At 31.3% G+C, this 27,403-nt stretch overlaps 2 protein-coding genes across 6 annotated transcripts in view; both read right to left on the bottom strand.

Annotated features, from left to right (window-relative positions):
- The window catches only part of LOC106468681 (heterogeneous nuclear ribonucleoprotein H3-like), a 35,636-nt gene extending 22,494 nt beyond the window's left edge, over positions 1-13,142 (bottom strand). For 2 of the 5 annotated variants that reach the window (XM_022397679.1, XM_022397707.1), the window contains exons 1-3: positions 12,777-12,831; positions 5,011-5,115; positions 3,918-4,073 (exon numbers count right to left, since the gene is read on the bottom strand). In XM_022397679.1, coding sequence (XP_022253387.1) covers positions 3,918-4,073; positions 5,011-5,115; positions 12,777-12,831 — 316 coding nt within the window. The other 3 variants (XM_022397696.1, XM_022397686.1, XM_022397691.1) reach the window with 3 other exon arrangements.
- A 9,448-nt stretch (positions 13,143-22,590) lies between these two features.
- The window catches only part of LOC106468644 (calcium/calmodulin-dependent protein kinase type II alpha chain-like), a 110,104-nt gene continuing 105,291 nt past the window's right edge, over positions 22,591-27,403 (bottom strand). The window contains exon 18 of the mRNA XM_022397730.1: positions 22,591-26,541. Coding sequence (XP_022253438.1) covers positions 26,412-26,541 — 130 coding nt within the window. The 3' untranslated portion in view covers positions 22,591-26,411. The remainder of the gene's footprint in view (positions 26,542-27,403) is intronic.

Below are 27,403 nucleotides of genomic sequence, written 5' to 3'. Positions count from 1 at the left end.
GTTTAAGATTATTAAGGGTATTGATAATATAGATCCATCAAACTTTTTTTGTGTTTAGCAGTGAAAACAATAGGACAAGGGGCCATAAATTCAAATATTGGCAGTGTAGGAATCATCTACAGATTAGACAGTATTACTTTTCAAACAGGGTGTTTGGCTTTTGGAATGAACTGCCTTCAAGGGTGGTGGAGGCAGAAAATTTAATTGAGTTCAAGAAAAGAAGTAGAAAGGAGTTGTTACAGTTGGGAACTGGAATGGACATGCTTGATGGGCTGATAAACTCCTTTTTGTCCCTTTAAAATTTATGAAATTTTATCTTTAAACTGAGTCTAACTACTGCAAAAAAAGGCATAAATCACCCAGCAGGAATGTGGAGCATTTCGGGTGAACAAAGTTTCAGAATACATCTTGCAATGTTCTAACTACACATGTTCCTCGTGCATTACTTGAAGTTTTTACATTTTACTTTCTTTTGTTACAATATATACATCAATTACATAAATAAATAGAAAAAATATACCTAACAAATTTACTACTTAATACTGCCTATATGCCTTCTTGTACTCCAGAACCCACTTTGCTTAGGCTTATTTTTGCATACTATATTACTTGTCCAAAAAATAATTCATGCAGTTTTCATGCATATTTTGAAACATAAACAATAATTCAAACGGCAAAACAGAATGTCTCAAAACTACTATAATTTATATGGCTTTCTAACTAAGCTATAACTCTCTCAACAACGGCTCAGTCAATTTGACTGACCACATGACCTCTTTGTACTCATTCAAAGTCTTTATAGATTTGATACTACTAATATAGTGTGTATATCTTCACGAAATTTGGCAGTCTTTCAGTAAACATTATAAGTCTTTCACGTATAAAAAATCATATTTTTAGTGAAGTATTTTTAATAAACTAAAGATAGATTTGTCCTTGAAAATATCAAGTATTTGTTTCAAATAGTCCATGTGCAAAAGTGATTTTCATGTTAAAATTAAAAATAATTTTATTCATATCAAAAATTTCATTTGTGTAATCTCAAAACCTTCTAAATACATTTTAAATGTTTGTTTTTCCACCCTAACTCTATACAAGGTTGGTCAATTTGACTGACCTCGTAACCACTAAAAAAAATGGAAATAAATTTAAATTACCCTCTTTTTCTTTCTAGAATCACTTCAAATGTAACATGAAATTACATTCGTTTATCCTACGTAGCTTTAAACTTGTAACAGTATACATCTATTTATAATTAAATTTTATTGTTTTATTGCCCTTTGAACCATGTCTAATTACTATTCGCACCATTATAAGCTGTAAATCACTTGGGGATTGTGCAGCTCATGTTATGCAATTGAATTACATTACCCACTAGCTACTCTGAGCTGCTCGCGTGCATGCCTCGTGAAATATTTTTAATATATTCTTATTATTATAAATTTTACCTAATCTAACCTTAACAAACCTATAGATATCCAAATTTTTACATTTTAGTTACTTTTATAACGATAAATAAAGAATAGACATGAAAAACAAGAAATAAAGTACATACCCGAGTAATTTTTTTTTGCTTTCGAGTATCAATGATACCTAATCCTACTTTTTTATACTAATGGTAGTAGTGCATTAAATAATTTTTATTTAATTAAATAATGCACCAAAGAACATAGAATAATAACATGCAAAAAGCAGACAATTTTCTCTAACAATCACAACTTTTATGCTTTCTAACTTTGAGACAAGAGCTGTTACAAATTCATCCAAGCTAGCCGTTGGCTTTCCCATGGGAACAAAGCATGTATCAGAAGTGAAATTAACGATTATCTGTTCAGAACACAATGTAATAGAATACGTCATTTGATAGATGAAAACCTTGGCTTTATATTGGTTATAGGTAATATATAATTAAACATAACTATTAACGAATCCTGAAAGAAAGGATGCGACGCAGGAGGAGTCTGATTTTCTATTTGATAGCTCTATAACCAAACAAAATTGAAGGCTATAAAAATTATGGTTTATCTGAGCAATGATGATTTTATAGTGAGTAACTTACATTTAATTTCCGTAGTTACTGGAGGGGAGGTGGATAAATAGAGAAGATACCTAGAGAAAATGTGTCATGTGTGTCACACTAGGGTAAATTCAGGATTTTTTTAAATACTGCCTTATAGAACTAAGAACTTAAAACTTATATACTATTAAAATATAGATTATTAGTTAAGATTTTATGCTATACTAATTGGTATAATATAAACAAAAAGTAGTTTAATAGAATTTTGAATGTAAGACACTAAAACCCTGTGTCATGCGCAATAAAAGATACCCATGGCAATAAGGATAAATAGGTTAAAAACTTCTATTACTGCTCAGAGCACTGACTTCATTCAGTACACAATACTTTCTTGGAAACTGCCACTTTTGACCACCAAAAAATTATATAAATAGGAAGAAAAAATAGTGATGCATTGAATTTTGCTCTCTATTAGTTATAAACATGTACAATTCCAATATCAGACAGAATTATAAAAATGTCTTGAAAGATGAAGAGATGATAGGGCATTTCATGTAAGTTGGACAAATATAGTTATACATCAGTAAAATATAAATATTAGATGTTCAAATTTTATATTCTGGCTTGTAAAGATCTATAATCTGTGTTTCTAATTGGTTGGACATTCTGAAATGCATATACAATAGAAAGAAAAACTAAAATGTGGAATTCAGAGTACAGTCATGTTCACTTGACACGGAGAAAAGAAGACGAACATTTATTTAAGTGTTTTTTTTTTAAATTAAGAAACTGAAACTTACATAATATAAAAGCTTGAATTATAAACTGCATTTTGATGTTTAAGTTATAAACATACGTTAATAATAAAGTATGTTTGAATAAATTTTGAATGTAACACTGCAAAAATGTCACGACACGCATTTTGACCTTCCTGTATGCATAGGGTTAAGAGGTAATATTATTTTATACAAAAATACTTGAAATACATTTAGTCAGGGTTGTAGCTAGGTTGATTTGAGTGATGGGCAGTAAAAACAAGTCTAGTCCATAGATGCAAGTGCCTGTGGCTGCCACCATCTTACCCCCCCCCCCTGGCCAGGCAAAAAAATAATGGCTATTACTTTCACATGAATAATTTTAATGACTTTGAAAATTTGTAAATTCCTTCAGAAAGTCCAATAAAACACTCCACATGAGTAGTCACTAGGCAAACAAGTGTTATGAGGTGAATGACGAGTCTAAAAAAAATAAAGGCAGAGATAAATTTTACTCTAGGCTGAGTTTCATTTTTCTGATTGATCTATCTTTAACAGCAGGTAAGTGATACAAATTAGTCACAATGAAAGTTAAAAAAGTTTTTATGCAAAACACACACTGATATACTTTTATATTTTAGATACCCATAAAATTTTGACAATATTTTTACACACCACATAAACTTTACTGGCATTGTATGGTATCCACTGCGGATGACATTGTCCAATATGCCACATTAAGTACAAGTGAATTAGCATGACATGGATCGTTTGTTCAATTTTGCATGTAGATTTTTTCCTATGGAATTTTCTTCTGGTTACTTGTTTCATGACTTTTCAGGAAAAGTGTTTGTTTCTTACAAGGTAATTGTGAAGTAAACTATACTGTTACATTTTTCATGCCTATGGTGAACTTTTTATCAATGATAATTAGTGCCAGGCAGCAGTAGTCACATTGCACAAGAGTGCTTGCCAGACAGAACAAGTCCTGGGCAACCCTGCCAACTGTAGCTACAACCCTGCATTTAGTAATAATTTTTTTCATAGCTGTGACAGTTGGAATGAAATTTTTCTACAAGACTAAAGTTGCTCATAGCTAGTTCCAAGAGTTACTTATCTAATAAAGTAATAATAATTTTTCTTACCTTCTATATATCTATGTCCCATATGGTCATTATGTTTCTCTAATGCTCTTTTCACATCACTCTCACCATAAACTTCAATATAAGCTTCTCCACTTGGCCTTCCTTCTCGAGACAAAGTTGTATGTATACCATCTTCTCCTCCACAAATCTTCACACCTTGTAGAATGCATAAAAGCTTATATTGAAAAAAATTAATAATAATACCTTTTATAAAAGAGAGCAATGAAAATGAATGATTAATTTTATTAGTCCTTTGGCAGACATTTAATGCACTGGTGAGAATAAATGTTTCATCTCTATTTGCTACATTTGAAAAAAACTGAACAAAATATTTTTAAAAATCTGTGAAGTTGTCAAATTAGAGCCTACTACACCATAATCCAAACCTGTTATTCCTAACTAAATCCACTTTTCTTTTAATAACTATGTATAGTCACAAAAGGTGAATGTGACTTCGAATGCAGTCACAACTGAAAGTCACAAGTGGAAACTTAGACACTCACTAGCAGAAGCCTAGTCTCAAAAATTAAGTAGGCCAGCTAAGTACAAGCCTTTTTTTTCTGAGAAAAAAAACAACCTTTGTGGTGATTAACATACACAAATTAATTTGCATATGTGAATCACGTGAGTAGTTAAAGTGATGCATTACAACAAAGAAATAAAAAACATTTACTCTTTAACATTACAAATATTTGCATAATATGAGCAGAGTTACTGTTTATATCAAACTATATCCAATGATCTCCAATTTCTTGCAACTTTGACACATTTTCAAATCGGTTTTCTTGCCTTTGGCCACAATTAAAGATTGATTACTGTGCTGCTCAATGCATTTTTCTAGATAGCACATTTCTACTTTCCTCATGCCTACGTGTTTACGTACCACCATGAGCATAAAATGAAAAGGGACTGTATTTTTACCAAGTACACCAATGGCTAAACAATATTTGTGCTTACTTCAATCAAAATACAACTTTCTAAATATATATGTATTTCACAACTAAATTTATAAGTACCTCATAAAACTCTTACATCAAATACCTAATAAAATAAAATATTATACATATAATGATATTCAATAAAAAGGAAATACCGGAGAAGAAATTCATTATCTCTTCTTTAGTTGCTGACCACGGAAGTCCACGAACACGAAGAACATATCCCTCATCATCTTCACTGGACATTTTGAGTAAATTTCCTAACATATTTAAAACAAAATTGGATGACACTTTATCAATGGAGATTCATAATGATAACTTCACTGTACGTTCTCAGTCAATTTAGTTTTTATAACACACATCTTAGAGAAATAATGACCATTTAATGTTCAGTACATTGATGAAAATATAAATTAACTTAATAAAACACAAAAAGTTTATTTTCTATCTATAAATGGAACTGTCTTCTACCAGAGCTTCAGAACCAGGGATTGAATTTTAGTGCAGAATTAGATATTTCTGAAGCTTCTCCCACATATCTGCCACTTTCAGTTCATGAAAATTCCATGGAAATATTTTAGATTATCAGCCTACTAAGATTAATGGTGGATACCATTATGTGTTATATTGTGTCTAGGGCTGTAAGCCATTCATTTCAAGTACTGTTACCAGGGTTGTCAGCATTAGTTTTATATTCCTTAACTTAGTTCTTTCTTAAGTAATATTTACTACTTCAGATGCAACTAGATATGATTAGTTTATTTAGTTCTGAAAAGAAATTCCAGATTTCTCGACACCCAGATTTATATATTTCCCACTATTCATATTTTACACACTGTCCTACTCTTACATTTCCATTCAAACAGAACCCAGAATATACCTAAATGTGTATTCTGACAGTTTCTGTTGTAATAACACTCCCATTTTTCAATATATTGGCTCAAGATGTGCCAGTTTTTGAGAAGAGCTGGTTCACTCAAAAATAAAAGCATAAATAAATGTTAATACCACCAACCCATTCAATGTGAACATGATTGGTTTCTACAGGGAAAAAAGGAACCAACATTCTTTTGACTTCTACAAGTTGCCACCATTGTTTTGGATACTGTCCAACTTTAGGTTTCTATTACTATACCACATACTTATTACAAGTTATGTCCAATGATGCAACTATCTAATGATCTTTAAGAGTATTTCAGAATTTGCACATCTAAATGTTTGTTACATATGATACCATATCATTAATCCACATTCGTACAAATAGTTTCTACATTTTAGTTCCAAATTTTGGCACATTTTAGTTGCAGATATTTTAACTCATGGTCAGCACTGACTGTAACATGATTCTTGGTGGCCATCTTATCAGTTTCTGTTAACATCAGCAAGACTGTTGCTACCAGAGTACATAGTTTTGAAAATGAATGGTACTTATGACTTTCATGCCAGTTTGCACACTGACTCTGGGAGTTTCTTTTCTTTATAACTTTCACAATAAATGAATGTTTAGATTAACACACCATATAGAGACTATATGGACCACTTGTTAAATGTCTTTCAATGAAGTAGTAGTTGAATGTTTTGCCAAAGAACAATGAAGAATTTTTGTTCCATGTGAACAGAATTTTGGAACATTTATACTACCAAGATCTTCGTGCTTCAATCTTCAAGCCCAATGTCAAGATAAATTATCCATATAAATGTAAGAAATGTAAATAAACTTTGTATTATGATCAATGTAAAATCAGAGATTGCTTATTTTTTAACATATCTCAGCAATTTTTAACTGAATATGGACAACTTAACCCTTTAACTCTATCACTACGGGATCGGTCCCAGAAACTGACCTCATAACTATTTTGTGCTTGTTATAGTTTTCATGCTATAACTTTTAATACAGTAAACAAATCTTCATCAAATTGTGCATATTATCAGTAAACATTACAAGGCTTTCATATACAATATATCAGATATTTGTATCAAGTTTTAAGATTTTTTTTAAGTAATGATCTGCTCATGCACTATATTTTTCGAATGTTATCTATTCAACATGCAAAGTAACTTTGATTTTAAAATTAAAAATACTTTTATACATTAGAAAATTTTCAAATTTCACATTCAAAAATCTTTATAATATCCTGATAATTATCAAATGTTTTTTTAGAAAAAAACTTTATATTTTATATGTTATTTTCACTGTTGTATCTCTGTATGGGTTTGGTCGATTTACTGACCTCGTAACCACTATAAATATTTAGAAAATATTATAAGTTATGCTTTTTTCATTCTAGAATGACTACAAATTATACCACGAAAACATAAATGTTTAGTCTAAATAGGAAAAATCTCATAACATTATACATCTCTATATATTTATTATTTTATTGACCTTTCAGTCATGCCTGACTAACATTTCAAAGGTTGCAATGACGGGGTACACATGCACTCGTGTTACCATGTCCAAGAATATAACACTGGCCTTTACAAAGTGACCTGTCTTGGAAAATACAATCGCATTTTAGTTATAATACATTATATAAGCATATTCATTATTACTATTTACAAACCAGTTCTTAAATTTCAATTATTTCTTCTAGTTACAAACTTTGTACTCGTTTGTTGCTTGTTGTAAGTTGCTAAGCCTTATCAACTTTTGTACATGGAAGATATAAAACAAACTTTTTTAGGTTTTATATATGCATTTTGAAATAACAAAAAAAGCATAAATTGCTATATCAATACCACAGAATTCCACTATAATTTATCAAACTTAGTGACTAAGCTGTATATGAGTCTAAGAAAATATAATTTTTCGAGCTCACTGATGTCTTACCTTACTGCTTGAAGACTAGCATGAAAAGAAAGTTTCCTGAGCAAATACGTCCCAGAGGCTGAGAAAACCACTGGGGGAAACTCTGCACTCTCAATTGGTTATACACATGTTATTGGGTGAAGTAGGTGTACGTAAGAAAGTATTTTCAAAAATGGAAGAAGTAGGCAGGGCCACCTTGGTTGATTCAATAAATATATTAATATCTCGGAAAACAGAAAAGACAGGAGGTTCTTATTTTATATTCTAGCTTGTCAATATCAGTAATTTGAGTATCGAATTCATACAAAACTATAGACTTTGTATTTAGACATCATACACATTTAATTTGAACCAATGCTGCACTCAACATACCATGTGACACACAAAAATTGATATTTGTTTTTTTTAATACTTACTTTTAAATTAAGAAGTTAACTAATGTATAATACTAAAACTTGAATTATAATCTACAATTTGATATCAAACTTATTGACATATATTAGTAAAAGGGTAATTCAATAACATTTTGAATGTGAGTCTACAAATGAGATGGCATGGCCTTTGACCTGTGTCAGTAAGATTAGGTACAGACATGGCTCCTCTACACATCACAATATTTTAGTTACACAGTTACTTTCAAAATTTAACTAAACAACTATTACAATTACTTATGTATGTCAATAAAATTAAAATGGAGTTTATAATCCAAATTTTTATATTATTTAAGTTTTAATTTTCAATTTCAAAAGGTAATATTAAAAAATTCTCCATCTACAAATGCTTTCAATTTTCCCCTCTTAACTTGTATAATTTCAATAACAGAACATGTACACTGTCTATGTAGGCACAATCTGTAAATAATTCCAAGGTCCAATACATAATTTCAAGTCCTAAATTCTCTGTTTAGAGAGATACAATTACATGTTTTGAAACCACAACAGAAGCCCTGCCATCTATCTTTAACTTCCGAGGCAGTTTCCAAAACCATTTCATCTTATTTAATGCATGTTTATAACCAACAGAACAAGCTTGTTTTCAAAATCTAGCAATCCTTTTGAAATTGGCAGCAACAGACATTAAACTAAAAGTTTGACTGTGTAACATGTTGGTAAGCCAAATTTCTGGACACTCTACTTTAGTGAATTATGCCTTAAAATGTATATTTTAAAGTGATTTTTTTTTTTCATTGAAGAATTTAAGATAAAATTTTATCAAGGATTAGCTTGCTAGGTGACAAGTACAGAACTTCATGTATGCAGCAGGTTGGTGTATGGGAAGCTGCTAATGTCTTCGCACTGTGACTTGTTTGTTTTTTTCAGGGATGGATAAACTGTACATCATACAAGCCAGGCAACAGAACTATAAAATTGAAAATAAACTACATGTGAAAAGGTAAGCAGTTGAAATCGTGATAACATCAATTCAAGATCTAGAAAATAATTATGTACTGAAAGAAAAGGTATGTTCATTTCATTTCATAATTTCATTTTTTTGCATACTGATGATTCAGCTACTGTTAATGTTAGGGTAAATATATTATAAACTTGTGTTACAAAAATTTGTAATTCATTTAGGAAATTTTAGACGTTATGCAAATAAAACCTGAAAACTATAAGATGAAAAGAGGTATTTTTATTCTTAGTATGAAAATCACCTTTCACTCACACCGAATCAAAATGCCCCGTAAACCTACAAATATTTAGTAACAATATTTTATTGAAAAATGTGTGTACAGCAGACTTGTAGTGCTTACTTAAGGCTTGTCAAATTTTGTGGTGATACACTCTGTAAATTCAGTTATGGCACTCTCAGTTTCATTGTTACATGGTGGTTAAAAATTGGTCAAAATTACCAGGTCCATACTTAGAGGGTTAGTTTATGATTGTAAAGGGAATTGATAGTGTTCATGCATCATCTTTTTTTTCATACTTAACAGTGAGAATAGTAGGACTAGAGAACACAAATATAAATTTTGGCAGGGTAGGAGTAATCTTCAGCTAAGGCAGTTTTATTTTACTAACTGGGTGGTTGGCCTTTGGAATGGGTTGCCTTCAGATGTTGTGGAAGCAGTAAATTTAAGCGAGTTTAAGAGAAAGCTTGATAAGTATATGAATGATAAGGGCTGGCTTTAAGATTTGTTTTCAATTTATTTATTAATAGATTTAGTTTAATTTAGAGGATGGAACAGCCAAATTGGACCAATAGGTCCCATGTTGTCCCAAAACATTATGTTAAGTATATCAGCCCTATAACAGTGCAAGTCCTATACATATTTGTGTGATGTCTCATTGCAAAGGCAATTTTCTTCAATATTTCAAGAAATACTAAAATAAATACAACAAAACACATCTCTAACACAAAAATATATTTACATACCTGAGTTGGCAATGTTTTAGCAACAAAACAAGAGGTCTGAAACACTTGAACCTCAAAATTAAATATTTCATTTCATATGTTATTTCAAGAAGTCTTTTATGTGAAAGTCGCATAGTAGGTAAGGTAATATTTGAAGATTTAAGTGTTTCAGATATCTTGTCTTGCCACAAAAATGTTGCCAACTCAGGAGTACAAGTTTACATTTGCATTAGAGATGCATTTGTTTAATTTTTCTGAAGTATTGAAGGAAATTGTATTTTCAATGGGCCATCACATAAATCTAGATATAGCACACGTAGGGCTAATACATATACCATCTCTAATGCTATTATTACTATTAGTAGGAGATCTCAGACAATTATAGTTCCCAGCCATCGAACTGTCTAAGTGCAAAGTCGCAGTTGGAAATTTATGTCTCCCATAAACAAAATACTAAATTATTGTACACCAAACAAGTGAAAAATATCTACAGGACTATTACATGCTGAGTTTTCACTGTTTATTTCAAGGCAACCATATTCCCATTAGTTGTAAATACACTATAATAAGGCTGCCATGATCACTAAACATTCCTTCACCATGTTGCAAAGATGAATGAGCAAATGTTAGCACCAAAAACAGGGCATCTGCGAGTGGGTACTTGACCAATAAGAGTCAGTGACACATCAAATGAGAGCTCTCTTCATGCTCTACATTTATTCGAGTGTTGTTGTTTTTTGTATCCAGAACCATTTCCTATTTTAAAACATACAAATGCAACTTTAAAACCATTATTAAATACTTTTTTTAGTCATTGAATTTGAAAAAACAAAGCCATACAATAAACTATGTGGTCCATACTACATAATTCATAAACTGATATATACATTCCCATTTCCATCTGACAGCATGATATCCAACTGATTAAAATCACGAATTATCATCACAAATGCTTCAAAGATATATAAAGATGGGCTGGGCGTTGCTTAGTGGTTATTGCGTCCGAACCATGAATTCGAAGATTTATGGTTCATTCTCAATTTTGTAAAAACACGTTTGCAATTTGGTAGCGTGGCTGCACTATAAGAGTGACAATAAAGTTCCATTGTTCGATCAGGCAAGAATAGACCTGAAGTTGGCTGAATACAAAGTTCATACTTGATTTTTAACATTTGGTTGTTGACAGTTTCATTTTATTTATCAATATAATATAAATTCACTTTGGTAACGTGGCTGCACTATAAGAGTGACAATAAAGTTCCATTGTTCGATCAGGCAAGAATAGACCTAAAGTTGGCTGAATACAAAGTTCATACTTGATTTTTAACATTTGGTTGTTGACAGTTTCATTTTATTTATCAATATAATATAAATTCACAGATATGAATTTTTAAAATTAAATTGAAGTTACTTTATTAGGGCTACATTATATTTTTATCTCACCTTGTTATAAGTTTCATGCAATGTCTCAGGTTACCAGGCAAAGCAATTTTCTTAGCACTGTTCCAAGGAGACATTCATGTAGTGCAAAAGGTAAATTTATAGGTACAACTATTAATTGTTTTTCATTAATTATTAATTACATAATTCATATTGCTATATAAATCTACTAATTTTGAATGTGGAAACCAATGGTGTCTCCCACTGTCAAGTGTCAGTTCCAACTCCCTAAATGTTTTCAATGTTATTTTCAAGTTATTTTCAAATTAAATCTAGCTTACTTAATACTACTACTAGTAATACAAAGCCCAAACAAATTCAATTATCACACATTATCAGTTATTCAACCCGAGACAAGATTACGCCACCTTACTTACTCAGTTACTGTATGACCAAGATACCCGTTTCAACTTGCTGTAGTAGTACTAGCACGATAACGAATGCTCACGTTGGCTTGAAAGTTGAATTAAGCTAGTTAGGCCTACTGTGTTACTAATGTTATTGTTAGGCCTAAGGTTAATACTTCAAAATAACAAATTTGGGCCTATAACGGTAGGAATTGGCAATCAAACTTTCAAAGAAAAAAATATTAAATAATCAATACAATGCAAAAATGAAATCAATGTTAAAAACAACTGCATAAACTTACAAAACTTGTATCCTTCACTCGACTCACAATACACCAAATACCAAAATCGATTAATATACAGTAGGTTATGCGGCTAAATAAAATTATTTATCTTTGTTACAACCAGTGATCGACCAAAAATAGTTCTTTCTTAGTTTTGTTATTTCCTATCTACAATTATATTCTTATACGTAGAACTTCATTTTCGTAGTATAATATAATTATATTTCGATTTAATTATAAAGAAGTAACTTAATACCAGGTATTTAACATATTTCAGATCATAGATAATATATTGATCGAGCACAATAGAACCTATTTTTGATTTGGTGTCATATAAAAAATATATTAATATAAAAGATTAAGTTGGTGTTTAATAATTAACAGTATTATACTTTAATTTAAATAATAAATTCTTATTTCTTTGTTATATACGAAGCCATTTTTAACTTTTATTAATTTATGTTAACTAATATAAAATACCAGAGAGGAATTTTAAAAATTTCTAAAGATTCAAAAATTCATGAGCAAGTTGATATGATTTTTTAATATTATGTTTTTAATAATCTACGAAATAGCTTTACCATTGGATAACATCATTTAGGCTAATTTTGAAACAAGAATAGATTTTAATATGAACATCATTTTGTGTTTTTTGAAATGTTAAACTACATAACAAATATACTTACTTTCAATGATTATTTGGAATTTTATACATATTGTGTTAGTCAACTTCGCCTTCATCAAAATGTAAAATATACATACACATGCTTTAGAACAAATATGGTGACATTAATAAGCACAGAAATTACTAAATAACTGTTACGTCATTATTGCAACCATATGATATACTTTTAATGATTAAGCAATTAGTATGAGACACACAAATATATGTCTTCTTTAAATAAATAAATAAACAATATATATATATATATATATATATATAATAGCAGTAGGTTGCTTCATACCGGTTCGTTCTCTATGATCGGTTAGTAATTTGGGACGGCGTCAGGCTTCTTGGACTGTGCGCTGACAAACGTGCCGTGACAGGATTCTATAATTAAAGGGAGGAAGGTCTGTGCTTTGGGCGCTGCTGAAAACTCATCTAGCGTGTAACCATAGCCGCAATATTAAATTTTCTCTGAGAAGTAGCAATTGTTTTTTAACTCTATAGAGTCCAAAGTTAGCAATTGTAGTTAAAATAGCACGATGAAGAATTATACTATGAAGAAAACACCTATAAACTCCACGTTCTGTTTTTACAACCTATTCAGAAGCGACTTTATATTTAAACTTTTTGGCTCGAAATTTAATTATAAGATTGCTCCTAAAGAAGTTGTACAAACTAAAGTTGAGTGAAATAAAATTTAAAAATTTGTTATGCAAATTATTTGTTTGTAGTTAAGCACAAAATTGCAAAATAAGTTATTTGTGCTGTGCCCACCACGAGTATCGAAACCCGGTTTTCAGCTTTGTAAGTCCTCATACATAACATTGAGCCACTAGCAGGTTCTTTGAATTTTGTGGTCGTTCCCTTCTTAGAATAAGGTGCCTAACATATTTTCCAGTTAGCATCTCATAATGGTAGCGATAAAACAATTGATGCTACGCATAACTAGTCCAATATTGTGGTGGTCATTTTAATTTTATTATTTCCTCGGCTTCGATTAGAGCCCCAGACCTCTCCCACACATTAGACGAGTGCTCTGCCAATTGAGATAAAGAGCGAAATTATCAAGCTGTAAAAACAGACTATCCATTCTTGTGTTTTTCTGATATTTTAACTTTATTATTAAAAAACATGTCACGTGACTGATTATATCGCGTTCCAGTTATCTTTTAATTGGCACTTAGTGGGATTCATAGTACAATAAGACTGATAATAGCTTTGATCATATTTTCTTCACTGAACTAAATGTGGATTTCGGTATGAAGAGTATATATAATAACACTGATGATTTCAACTGTACACTTTTGTGTGTCGTATGCCACTTACCAAAAGGCCTTTCACTTAATGCCAGTCGGCTCAATATAAATTAACACTGAAATCTCGCCCGAATTCTTCCATCCACTCAAAGTGTGTATCATCTTCAATGCAGAAAGCGTGTGGCTTTCATGGAGAAATTGGCCAAAAACTGCTAATAACATTGTATTCAGATACGCTAATATCCAACTGAGAAATTTAAAAGTATCTGCAAGAACGCAAGTCACATAAATGTTAGAGCATAGAATAAAGTAAGATTGGACACAGTATTTAAATTGTTTTGGAAATTATACCAGCATGCGCGTGTTTGGAAGGGGTCGGGATGGACTGGTGTGAAACATACACGCGTTAACATTGCAGAGGCACTAAAATCGAACGTATATTCGTGCAAAAATCATATTGGCGTAGGTATACTTTTTATATCCGTATCTTATACCACCATTTATTTCTTAACGATATGCACACTATCTCACTTTAACCACTGCTTAGACAGCAAAGAAAAGAAACAAACACAAACGCCAACAAATAAAACCATATCATTATTAACAACAATTGTGTTCGTGTAAGTTTTTATTTTACTAAACTGGCTAGATTCTTAAATGCCTGTACTTAAACTGGCTGTTGAGGCTCGTAAAACTTTCTAATCAGAACTCCACAGAAAAAAAAAATGGTATATCACATTTTCCAATCAGGAAATGGACTCAAGTGTAGCATAACCTAATCAAAATCTACACTACATCGACTAATTGACATATTCCAAATAACATATATAGTAGAAAAGTTCCTAACTTGTACCAATTTGTACATGTACGTTATGTGAGTAAATTATACATCTATTACCTACCTCAGTGTGCAGTTTTTAAGATTGTTAAGCTACTTGTCTCCATGCTGTAATGGCAGCAACAGGTGCTACAGAAAGTCTTTAAGATTACCTTGTTCTAGTCGCTTCTACCATAGAAGTTAATGCAATAACATACAGTGCTTGGGTTGAAAGGATTGGAACTGTTGTATCCTTTGTGATATGTTGATAATGATGTTGATTAAATTTAACAACTAACCAATGCTGCGAAGGAACAATGATGATGAAGTGATGTTGTTAGCTGGACAAAGAAAGCGAGTTTAGCTATTGAAATGAGATAAACTTTTTTTAGCCAGTTTCTACTAAGAGGTCATCAAGTTAAGACTTCTTTTTTTAAAAACAATGTGTTTAATTCAAGGGAGATTAATTCTGAAAGTGAGAAAGCTTAGTAAAAAGGACTGTAATTTCGTCTACAAAGGTATGTACACTGTGTTTCCATTTATTAGTTGTAATAAATATTTTGTTTATTAATTCAAATTTGTTCATACTCATTATCTTACTCTTAAAGGAACTCAGTACAATTATCTATTACAGAACATTCCCCTTACTTCTTGATCGAATATGTTGTATTCGCGGATTTGCCTATCTGATACTTGTAGGGAAATTGGTTTTACCTGAAAACGCCACATATGTATCTGTTTTATCCCTTCGGATGGGGTTGCCTCACATCAGACTGGACATAGACCTTAACCCAAAGAGATGGCTTTTAGCCATTACTATATGCAACCTTCACCTAATTATAATGATTAGTATATGCTTACTACCTTTTAAAATCTGGTTACCAAGAGTTTAATTAATACTTGAAAAACATTTGCACGAAAATTTAGAAAAATTACCTGAAGATACCTAAATAAAGACATTCTACTAGTTATGGAGGGGCGAAATTAATAGCTGTTACAATTATGACAATCATATGATGTGAAACCTATGAACTGCTGACTTTTCATTTGGTATCAGGTTGAGGCCAGTGTTAACCATTGCAATCATCACACGATTAATGAATACTATTACTGCCTATTGTATGACCAAAACGTTCCACTAATGTACACGTGAACACACACTTTCCCGGTTTAAATTATCAATCCTAAATCTTTTCTGCATTCAAATAGTATTCCAAAGGTCTTAGCAATGATCTGAAAGTTCGACCGAAATGTCATCTGTACAGATAAAACATATTTCACATTGCAGCCCTCTGAGTGTAAATTTGACCAGTATCTTGAAAATGCCATAAGGTATTTTCTGAATATTAATTCCATTTCAACCTGCCAATAACTGGAAGGCAGATCAAGATCTGAACCATCAAGTGCTTTCCAATCTATCCAGTCATATATCCATTCGTGACAAAGGAAGTGCATTGATGTATGTTTTATAATCAACCTCATAAATAAAGCCCATGCAGAATCTTAGCATTCCCTCATTTTTCTTTTGGAGATCACTAATTCTGTAATAACTTCTACCAGAAGAACTACTAAAATTCTATAACAATAACAATTAAAAATATATATTCTTAAGTATGAGTAACAGGCAAACTACGAAAACGCTTTATGACAACTCTGCCCTAGGTCATCATTTCCTAGTGATGTTTTCGGCCATCAGCCTAAGGACACCAGACGAGTTTGGGCCTGTTTAACGATATTGCTCATCATGGAATCAGAACTGTCAGATGTAACACTTATATACCTTGTATTTCACAATTAACCAATGTATTAATTACTATTTAAGATATTTAATGTCATATACTAATATAGATAAAACTATAAATAAGTAAAATACGTATTGAATTATAGAAAATTAATACTTTAAATTACTATAGATTAGAAACACAACACGCAAACTTATGTCTAATTTTGTACATGGCAAGTTCCAGCTTGATGTCCACAGAACAATAGCACAGCCTGTGTAAATATATGACCGCTAGTGTATCTGTTCTAGTTTTATCAGTCTCAATCCACCATAGTGTTTGAGAGTGGCCTTACTAAAGAAAGTGTGCCCACTGGCTAGTCTTAAGATAAGTGGCTTATAAAGGGATTTTCTGTTTGTTTTAGAGCAAAGCCACATTGAGCTACCTGTTGTGTCCACAGTAGGGAATGGAACCTAGGATTTTAAATATATAGACTTATTGCTTATAAAGGTGGCAAACTAGAGGAAGGATAATTTAATAAAAGTTAGTATAGAATTTGAAGAAAGCCAGATATTCCAGATGTAGTTTTAAGTCTCTATGATGGATAAATGCCTATATTAACATCGGTGTTTGTAAGGTCAGAATAAAGCAAGTTATTAATATCCTATGGAGACTCTGTTCATTATGTAATCTATAAAAGTCAACAAGCATATCGTGAAAACAACTGACACTGCTTAATTTATGTTAGAGTTGGATAAAATGATAACTTTGGAAGGCTAGGTTTGTGTTTGATTATATAAGTCAAGAACATAGAATTATGCATAATCCGTAGTTATTGTGTAAATTTATAAAATAATTTTTCATAATAATCCTTATTGAATATTCTATGAAAAGAAACGAAACTATCATTGTTATACATTCTAGTTAATTCAAACAAATTGTATTTACCACAAAATTGAAAAAATGCCGAGTGCAACCTTTTTTTTAATCCATTATAGTATATGTGAATGACTTTGCTAAAGTAAGTCTGCTAAATAGCTAACCTTGCAAGGGACAGGAAGACGGGAAGTTGAGGGTGTGTGAAGAGAACAAACAAAAGTTGACCAGTTCTTAAATGTGGAAAGATAAGTTAAGAAAATTTAGTATAGCATTTGAGCAAATTCAGAGATAGCATATACAGTTTTAAATCTCTTTGGTGCGATAAAGGTTTAGGCTTATGCTTGGATGTATAAGGTCAGGGTAAAGAAAGTTGTTTATATCTTGTAGCAACTATGTTAGTTATGTGATCTATACTGAATCAATACCCTGCATTATTGACTCGGCATAATCTTGGTAGAGTTGAATAAAATTAGAGGTTAAATGCTTAAACCTGTGTTGGAGAGTAGTATTTTCAGGAGGAAACTTATTTCGAGACAAGAATTAGATAGGTAGATCCGCTAATAATGGTAGATGCTACTCTAATCGTACGAATTATTCTTTTAAACTCATTAAACTCAAGAGGTTACGCAAGGATTAGCACGTACACATTGAATCAAAAAATTCCACAATAAATCCTGAAGCCACAGTACCAAAATTTCTCTTTCCTATCAATTTGTGGTAATTTGGAAATCTGTTTCCACTTGAAAATTGCCACAAATAGATAGGAAATCTGTTTCCACTTGAATTCCAGAGGAGTATTAAGTAGTTAGACCCGCTGATTACATTATAATATTATGATTTTCCCTAGCAGATATCACCTACCACATGTACTTCACCTCCCTCCATGGTTACCTACAATCTTGAACAGTGCCTAACAATGTCTGGGCTATTCATTGTGTGTCTAGGTGTCCCATAATGACCATTTCAAATGGTATCAGATTGCTTAAACTAGTCATCACCATTGTGACCCATTCTTGCCATTCTATGTTCCTGCATGTGCAAAATAACTAAAGATGTATGGTCCGTCTCCCCAATCCATTTTTCAATATCTTATTCTCGAGGACAAATTGAAAGAGTGGATTCCATTCTTCAACCTCTTAGTCCCAAGGTCAGGTTGATAGTGTGAATCAATTGGCAAGGACTCTTGATCCAAGAACAGATTCATCTAGTCTATTCCAAACTCCCTGACTGTGCAATCATCTCAACTATGGCTTTCTCTTCTCCTCTGTAAGTACTATGTGGTCTTAGAAAACAACTTTCCTAAATCAAAATTTACAGAATTCACCAGCGAACAGAAAATAAATGTAACAAAGAAGTGTGTTCAAAATAGATGTTCCAAAAATAAATCCTTTGTCATGGCACCAAAATCTAAACCTTCTAGCTTTGTCAGTGGTATTCACAGGTAAACCAAAATACCACAATATGAGAGTTTCACAAAGAAGTGCTTACAGAAAAATATAATGAAGATAGGCAGCAAGAAAACTAAAACTGATGCAAGTGCAAACAAAGAATGAAATACACTGAATTATAGACAAGCATACAATGCTAGCATATCTTTCAACACCCCATATATTACAGTATTGGCTGGCTTCTATTCTTCTTAAAGAAACATTGAACTTTAGAGAAGAATAGTGACGAACTTCTTCACTGGACCAAGACAGGAAATATTGTGTTAATAGCTAAATTTGGAGACAGAGCAGTATCCCACAATTCCACATTACCAACATAAGTGAACAATCTCACTATATTAAAAGAAGAGATTAACTTCTTCCATATATTAAATTGTAAAAACCTTTGCACTATTTCTTCATTTGGGTATAATCCACACCACAGAATACCTGCAGAAATGATCTATCAGTTTTACCTGTGCAACTGGTGAGCTAATGTTCCATGGTAGAGTTTTATATGTTGGCTAGATCAAGCCAATTAATAGTGGACTGCATGAATGTATATAGAAAAGAGTATAACAGCCCCTCTGTATACACAAATGATGTCTTGTGGCTTACTATGGGTGAATTCTAGTGCATCACTATTGCGTAACTAAATTATAGACATTACATATGAAATAATCTGTTTCCTCTCCATAAATCAGACAGAATTAACTTAGGAAGTTATCTGTTTGAGAAAAGATTAAGTTCCAGTGTTGTTTCGCAATTATGGGCTACTAACTATCCAGCTTTACATTGGGATATTTATAAGTGTGGTAAGCGAAGTGGAAGTAACTGAAGCTAGTGGGTAATGCTAAGGTTATACCCCTCCCAGTGTAGCTGTGTGTGTTTACTTGTGATCTTTTTAAAGAATTTATTTAGCATATTTTTGTCTCAAAGGGTCTTTCATTTTATTATTTAAGGGAATATTTGTACTAAGTGATATTAATGTACTAAAAATTTTGTTTGGTAGTATATTTTTAAAGATATATTATTTTATTATCTAAACTGTTTTAATGTATTATAATTTATATTATGGAATTGTAAAGGGTTGTATTTCATTACCCATTGTTTTAAAATCTTGTTAAAGAGAGAGCTTGAGTTGTAAGTTATATTTCATTGTTTGAGAGTTGTGTCAACCATGTTGCGTTTAAGCTTTTACAGGGATGAGAGAAAGTTAACACACTTCTTGACCATGTTGCAAGTGTAAAGGTAATTGGTTTTCAAGTGAAATTTAACTTTTGGCTTGAGAACAAGTCTGAAAAAGAGTGTTGGAGGAGGAAGTGTGATATGCAGGCATGCCGTGTGATTTCTACCTTACTCATTTTACATGTTCTAGAAAACCATTAAGTTGACTTCATTCCAGCTTCCTTTGCTTCTTTGTTGTTTTCTAGAGATAATACCTGCTCTGTCTGCTGTGTTGCACATTGTACAAGGTTATAGAAGACATCAGTGCCCTTCACTTGTGGGCTAGATGAAGGTACAGGTTAAAACCTCCTCTATGTTAATTGAGAATGACAAGTCATGTATGTAGCACTGGTTACTATGGGTAAATTTGATGCTTCCCATTAAGTAAGAAACACTGGTTTTAAATAGTGCTACCCAAGATCACAAGAAGTTGGTTGACAAGGGGAATGAAAATATTTTAATCAGTTCACGAATCCAGTGAAGGCGACCTTCCAGTGTTTAAATGCAAGTAAGCAGATTGTGTTATTTATAGTTGATTTAATAAAAAATGTTTTCCTTTTGTATTGGCATGACCTGGTGGTTAAGGCACTCGATTCTCAATCTATGGGTCATTAACCTAAAAATACACACCGATTTGATAAAAATGCATGCCTAATATTGCGAATCCAATTGAATATACATGTTTTACAGTAATATCTGGTATAATAATTTGAGTATAGATGGAAATACTTGTTTCAAACCATAAAATCAACACCTTACTACCAAACCCAAAATAATCCCTATTAAATGAAAACAAAATATGGCGTATATTGTATCCTATGTGAATGTCTAAAGAAATACATAGGACAAACGTCACGTGCCTTAGAAATAAGACGCAAACAACACCAAGGTCACATGTTTGGCGACAACCCTACTACTGTTAAGTAGAGCTAATATGATGCTAAAGTATCATTGGTAAATTATTTTAACACAGAGCTTAATGTTATTTTTTTTATTAAACACATTTGAAAATACTTAAGTGAAGAACTATAATTAAAAAAACATACGAGCCTGATTTTTTGTTGTTGTTAAATGACTGATAACTAAATCATGCAATTTTCCAAATATCAGATGATGGCTTTCTAATTATCCTTCCAGCATGGCCAGTTGGTTAGGGCGCTTGACTCGCAATCTGAGGGTCGCAGGTTCGAATCCCTGTTCCATCAAACATGTTCGCTCTTTCAGCCGTGGGGCGCAATAATGTGACGGTCAATCCCACCATTCGTTAGTAAAAGAGCAGCCCAAAGAGTTGGTGGTGATGACTAGCTGCCTTCCCTCTAGTTTTTCACTGCTAAATTAGGGACAGCTAGCGCAAATAGCCCTTGTGTAGCTTTGCGCGAAATTCAAAACAAACCTAATTATCGTGAGCGACTTCTACTAGAATTGAATATACATATTCCCATTTTTTACACTAAACAATAAAGGCTTGGTTTATAGCAATAACTTTTTATTATGGGGTTAGTAATTTCATTCTTAAAAATATTTTATTGACGAAAGATAAAACTCGTATTTTCAACCTGAATGGCACAGACGTACCAACGACCCTGCCAGACATATAATTTAATGCTGTTCACCTAAAGGATGGTTAAATGAGGCAACTAATCACTAGAACCGAACACCTATAGAACTACTTTAAACCTAGTAGTAGGATTGACTGTTGCAAATTATAACTTCGAGTTCCACACAACTAAAAGCGTGAAAAACAAATCTCGAACCTTAGACCTACCGATTTCAACTCCATACACTAACCACTAAGTGACGCCCAACTTCTGACAGACAGACGGGGGGAAAGTATCCGTATTTCAGCATAAAGTACTTTAAGGTAATCGAAGTACATCAAAAATTTATATAGCACTGAAGTTTTAGAGTACTGTATTTTTTATTACAAATAATCTCTTTTACTTATTCATGATTACCGAAATAATTGATATAAATATTTTAGTTTACCAACACGTTTAACAGGGTGTTGCACCTTAGACATGTTTTACAATGCTAGCTACGCTTAGTGACATAACTTGTAACTCAACAAGCCCTTAATTTGGTCTGTCGTTTGTGGAAAATATCAGTTAATAACACTTGGAAAATTATTTAAGCGAATTGAAGCGACATGGAAAATAACTGAGTAAGTAACAAACATGAATATTATGAGCAACAATAAAGAGTAGAAAAACCAATATTATAAAACATCATATTGTAAAGCAATTGCAAGAAAATAAGATATTGTAAAGACTACCAGTCTTCATTCTCAAGGACCTGTAGCTGTCTCTTGTTGGTAGACATTACCATTAGATTAAAACTTTGTTCAGCAGCGATGACCTATTAGATCAAAACATGATTTGAGATACGACTACCAGTTACTGAAAATTCCTGCTTAAATAAAAGTCCAAGTGAGTATTGAGAACATGAACATTATCTAATGGCATCGTATATTAGTGAATCATAAAAAAAATTGAATCGAAACGTTTTGTAATTTTCACTGCCCTTTATTACAAATACAAATGTATTTTTAAAGGTTTTGCTGCTTCAGCTATACAACAGAAAAGTATAATTATGATAAGGATTTTGGTATATAATTTCTAGAAGGATTATGGTTTTATAACAAACAGATGATTTGCAGTGATTCCAGTAAAGTTTAGAAGAGACCAACATGGTTTTATCTTTTTTTTTTTTCTTTTGTTTCACACATACCCATTTCCTAAATCTTTTGATAATTTATCACTGGTATATTGAATACAAGAAACAACAACAAATAAAAAGTATGGAAACATAACTAATAAGCTTTTTTTTTTGTGTGTGTGTGTGGCTGTTTCTTAAAATTACAAATCGTTTATGATAGTTTGCATGGAAAGAGGAGAATTAGTGCAAGCTATTTCCTTTTTTTTTGGTAAATCATGACTTATAACTTCATTGTGATCTTAATTAGTTCTTTAACATCAATTATAATAGAAACCAAACAGGTTGCAATAAGAAGATATAAAGACCTTATCCTATACAATTTATGTATCTAATATAAACAAAGAACTGTAATAAATGACCATGAACGTTTAACACCTCACACAAATTAATACAAAAAATAATAACAACAACAAAAACTAATACACATTCATTAATTATTTTTAATAAGATAAAACACAAAGAAATACTTTTATGTGCACATCTATTTTTTTTCTGTGTATCAATCAGTATCTGTACGAAGCTTATGTTTTTGGTGTAAAGAATATGGCAATATAATGTAAGAGTAATACAAGTAATAATTGCTCTACTGGTGCAGATTTATCTCATCGATATTTAGGTATAATAAATGAATAGAAACAGATTAGTTGCATCATGGAATGGTCATACCCATAACCGGATTCACTATGACAAACTCCAAAATCTTTGTAAAAGGGGAAATTATAAAGTTGCAAGGAAAAAAAAAAAGGATAATAAGTTAATTCTCTTAGCATCCTTTTACTTACTGTAAGTGAACGAAAAACACATTATTTGGGGTAACAACTGTTTTAAATATATATATATATATATATATCTCCAAGAGCAGTTAAGTGTCAGTAGCCAAGATTCTTTGGTTTAAGATTTCATAACACGGATAAAGAAGGAGAAAAAGATTTTAATAACAATTTTAAGGAACATGGTCATAAAATATTGTTTTTCAAAAGTTTGCACATTTTCAATAACAACCCACTTCAATCACATTAATTTGTTTTTATTGAGTGGTTTTTGTCTAATGCAGCCAATATTTTAAAATATTTTTATGCATTTTTTACTTAAAACAAAATATTAGGTAATCCACACTCATACCCCCACACCTTTGTCTTGTATCTTAATAGTATAGAATTGTTCAATTAAATCACTATTATCCACCAGCATACTATAAAAACAATTATGAAATTTGATGAAATACTTATAGAAATAATAAAAGCTACTATTATCCAGTATTGTGTTGGTATTGTGGGTAGCCTTCTAAAATGGTCTCATTTATAAAACAAAAGAAAAAAATGAATGTGGAATTTAATCAATATAAAATAAATACACAAAGAGTATCTAAAGTAATTTAGGAAACTAAAGAGAGTTATTAAACTAGCACAATTAGATTGTAGAATATATATATATATATATATATCACTGCAACCCATATATTAAAAATGTAAAATAGCAAAAAGTACAAAAGAGAAGAACAACAATAATTTAGCTATTGATTAAAACCTAGAAAATCTCTATTGATACGAAATATTTTCATGAATGTTCAAAGGGAATTGTTAATTTTTACAAAACAAATCTCAATACATCAAATAAACACTTGAATATCAACATTGATTTTTTTTTATTATAATTAGTGACATTGCTGGCTTACATGGAGAGCTAAGCTTTTAAAGTTTTTAAAATCAAAATATTTAATAAAAATAATTACAGACCATGGATATTCAAGTCTTTGCTTAATTTTATGTTGTTTATCATTTAAACAATCATCTGATAAAACAGTTGTTACATTTTAAAAGAAAACAAAGAACAATGAAAAATGTATTTGCTTTAGTCTTTTATGGATTATTTTTATCAACTGGAAAATTAAATATGAAAAAAAAACATATCCAATTCATAATGCCACTAGCAACTATTATATATTAGAAATGAAACAAATACAAAAAATTGATTTAAACAGTTCTTAAAAAAAAACATATACCTATAGTTTTCACATCTTATAAACAGACTGACAAAACGTTTGCAGTTATCTGTAAATTTATAAACCTTCTCATTTCTTAACTTAAGTCATGAAACTATTTTACCTACATATAGTTCTATAATAAAAAATTATGTCAGTATTTATTATCACCAAATTTAGTTAATGGCCAAAGGTATTACTGAATACTGGGAAATCTTATATGATACCGATCTATTCGTTAACCAAGTTAAAACACTTCTGCCCATTATTTCAGTACCAATGACTGAAAAAGTTAGATTGAGTTGACATGATTAAAACTACCAATTAATTATGTTGTTTGATACTAGGTTCAAAACATTCTTTAACATATTCGATATGGTTACACAAACACCAACAGACTACAATATGTGTTACAAAAGTTCAAAACCCTTCATCACCTACAATATTTTATGCAATTAAAATTGACTATATTTAGTATTTTGTTTTACAAGGGATTTTTATCCTCAAACACCTTGAATATGGCTAACTGGTACAGTGGTTATCACATTGCTTAATACACGTTTTTGATCATTTTTAATCACCTACAATACTTAATAGCACTGAATGTACATTTTTACTCTCTCATTTATACAGACATTCAAATGTAACATCACAGCTATGATACTTAAAAAACAGTATTTGTTTTGTTATTTTTTACTACTTGTTCAAATACACTTAAACTATCCTTGTTACTTAAAAAAGTGTAAATTTTTCACTGTGATTTTGATTTAATACATAAATTATAATTTGTAGTTAAATATACCAATCAGTGGGCTATAACACATGTATTTAACTGTATTTGAACATCTCTCATACTTAGTAAAGGTTTATTAATCTTTTTATTATGTTTCTTAATACACATATTCAAAGATCTTGATCACAAAGAAGAGAATTAATACTTAAAATACCTTGGCTGTTTAATATACACATTCATTATTCCTTTAACACAATATTTCCATAATCTTCCAATATGTCTTTATTCAACCTTTATGTTTCACCACTTCATTTAATCAAATCTAGTTATGAGAAATACATTTGTTTGATTTTAAATCTATGCTAAGACATGAATATTACACAGATATACAATACTGTAGCTGTAACAGAAATATTATATATGAAGGTTGATAGAAACCTTGGATATTTAACTTTAAATAATTTCAACCAGATATTCAGTTTTATTCACAAGAAGATTTAATGAAAACAGCCAAGAACATTAAAGGTACATACAATCAATAAATTCTTGATTTTGCACATTACTGGGAACTTGGGATTATAGAGAGAAGAAAATATATGCAATATGAAAAGCAAGTTTCATTCTAGTAATTTTTCCATCAACTGCAAAGTAGGGGCTTCTACACTGACTTTGCTTTCTTGACTTATAACCTCAACCCCTTAAGAAGTCATACATAGGACTCGGTGCTTCGGAGAACTCTTGAGTAGGAGCAGGTGGGAATTAGTTCTTGGATCACACATATCTTCAAAACACATAGGATGAACCAATGGGTGACCATATTGGGGCCACTGTAAACTGGCCATTAGCTTGTCCACAAAGCTGACAAATGACAAATTGGCAGAACTACCTTGGCTCAGCTTTATTTATGGGAAGTTGTAACGGAAGAAAAACCTACCCCTGAGCGGTGAAAGTGAACATTTTGCCATTTTCCATCCATCTTACGCCAAACCCTGGTTTCTTTGGTTTGCTCAGTATAAACAATCCCTGACCTGTAACCAACAGAAGTGGTAACTGTGAATGTTAATAAATTAAAATATAAGAGATAACAGAAGAAAATATATGTCATTTTAAGGTAGATTTTGAGATTCATAAGTGTAATGTCAGTATGCATAATTTTCAAACGAGTCCTAAATAATCTTTTAAAATTTATAATTTTAGATTCTATGCTAAACTAACACCTGTTGTGTAACATTTATAATGATTATTTTAGAGAACTAATGGTTTAAAGTTTCTTGGTCTCATGTTTGTTAGTTATTTGAGTTGCAGATTTTATTTAGCATAGTATGTTAATTCCAAAATGGTTTCTAAATGAAACCTTTATCACAGAAACATAGATAAAATTTTACATTTGATAAATGTGAAGAAAAACTTTGAAATAAACAACACGTATGATGTGAAATCTTAAGGCACCGTGTATCTCCACGGAAAAAGTATACTGTAAATATATTCAGAAAATATTTTTAAAACTATATTTTAATATGCAATTACGCTGGAAAAATGTGTCATTGCCCATTACTGCATTCAATTGCCTGAAGTCCACACAGTACTTTGTGTACCTCCTTAGCTTCGTGTGATGACTGATAGTGATAACTGAGCATTCTTTTGTCTTTCAGCATCCAATCTACCTCAGCACTAGCTATACCTCTGGTGCTCCCAGAAAGCCGGTGCAGTTGTGTTATAGGATGTGCATTTCTGGTGTCTATATGATGCTGGGTAATGTGTGTTCTTCCCAGCCAACCATTTGTTCAGACAAATACATCTCTGCTGATCCTTCCTTGTGGCTGTAACTTAAATATTCTGCAAAATGTTAAATTTTCACTCCTGCTTTATTATTATTATTATTATAGCTAA

The sequence above is a fragment of the Limulus polyphemus genome, unplaced genomic scaffold, assembly GCF_000517525.1.
Source record: "Limulus polyphemus unplaced genomic scaffold, Limulus_polyphemus-2.1.2 Scaffold90, whole genome shotgun sequence".
NCBI classification, from domain to species: Eukaryota; Metazoa; Arthropoda; class Merostomata; order Xiphosura; family Limulidae; genus Limulus; species Limulus polyphemus.
This window is presented reverse-complemented; position numbering and strand designations above follow the sequence as displayed.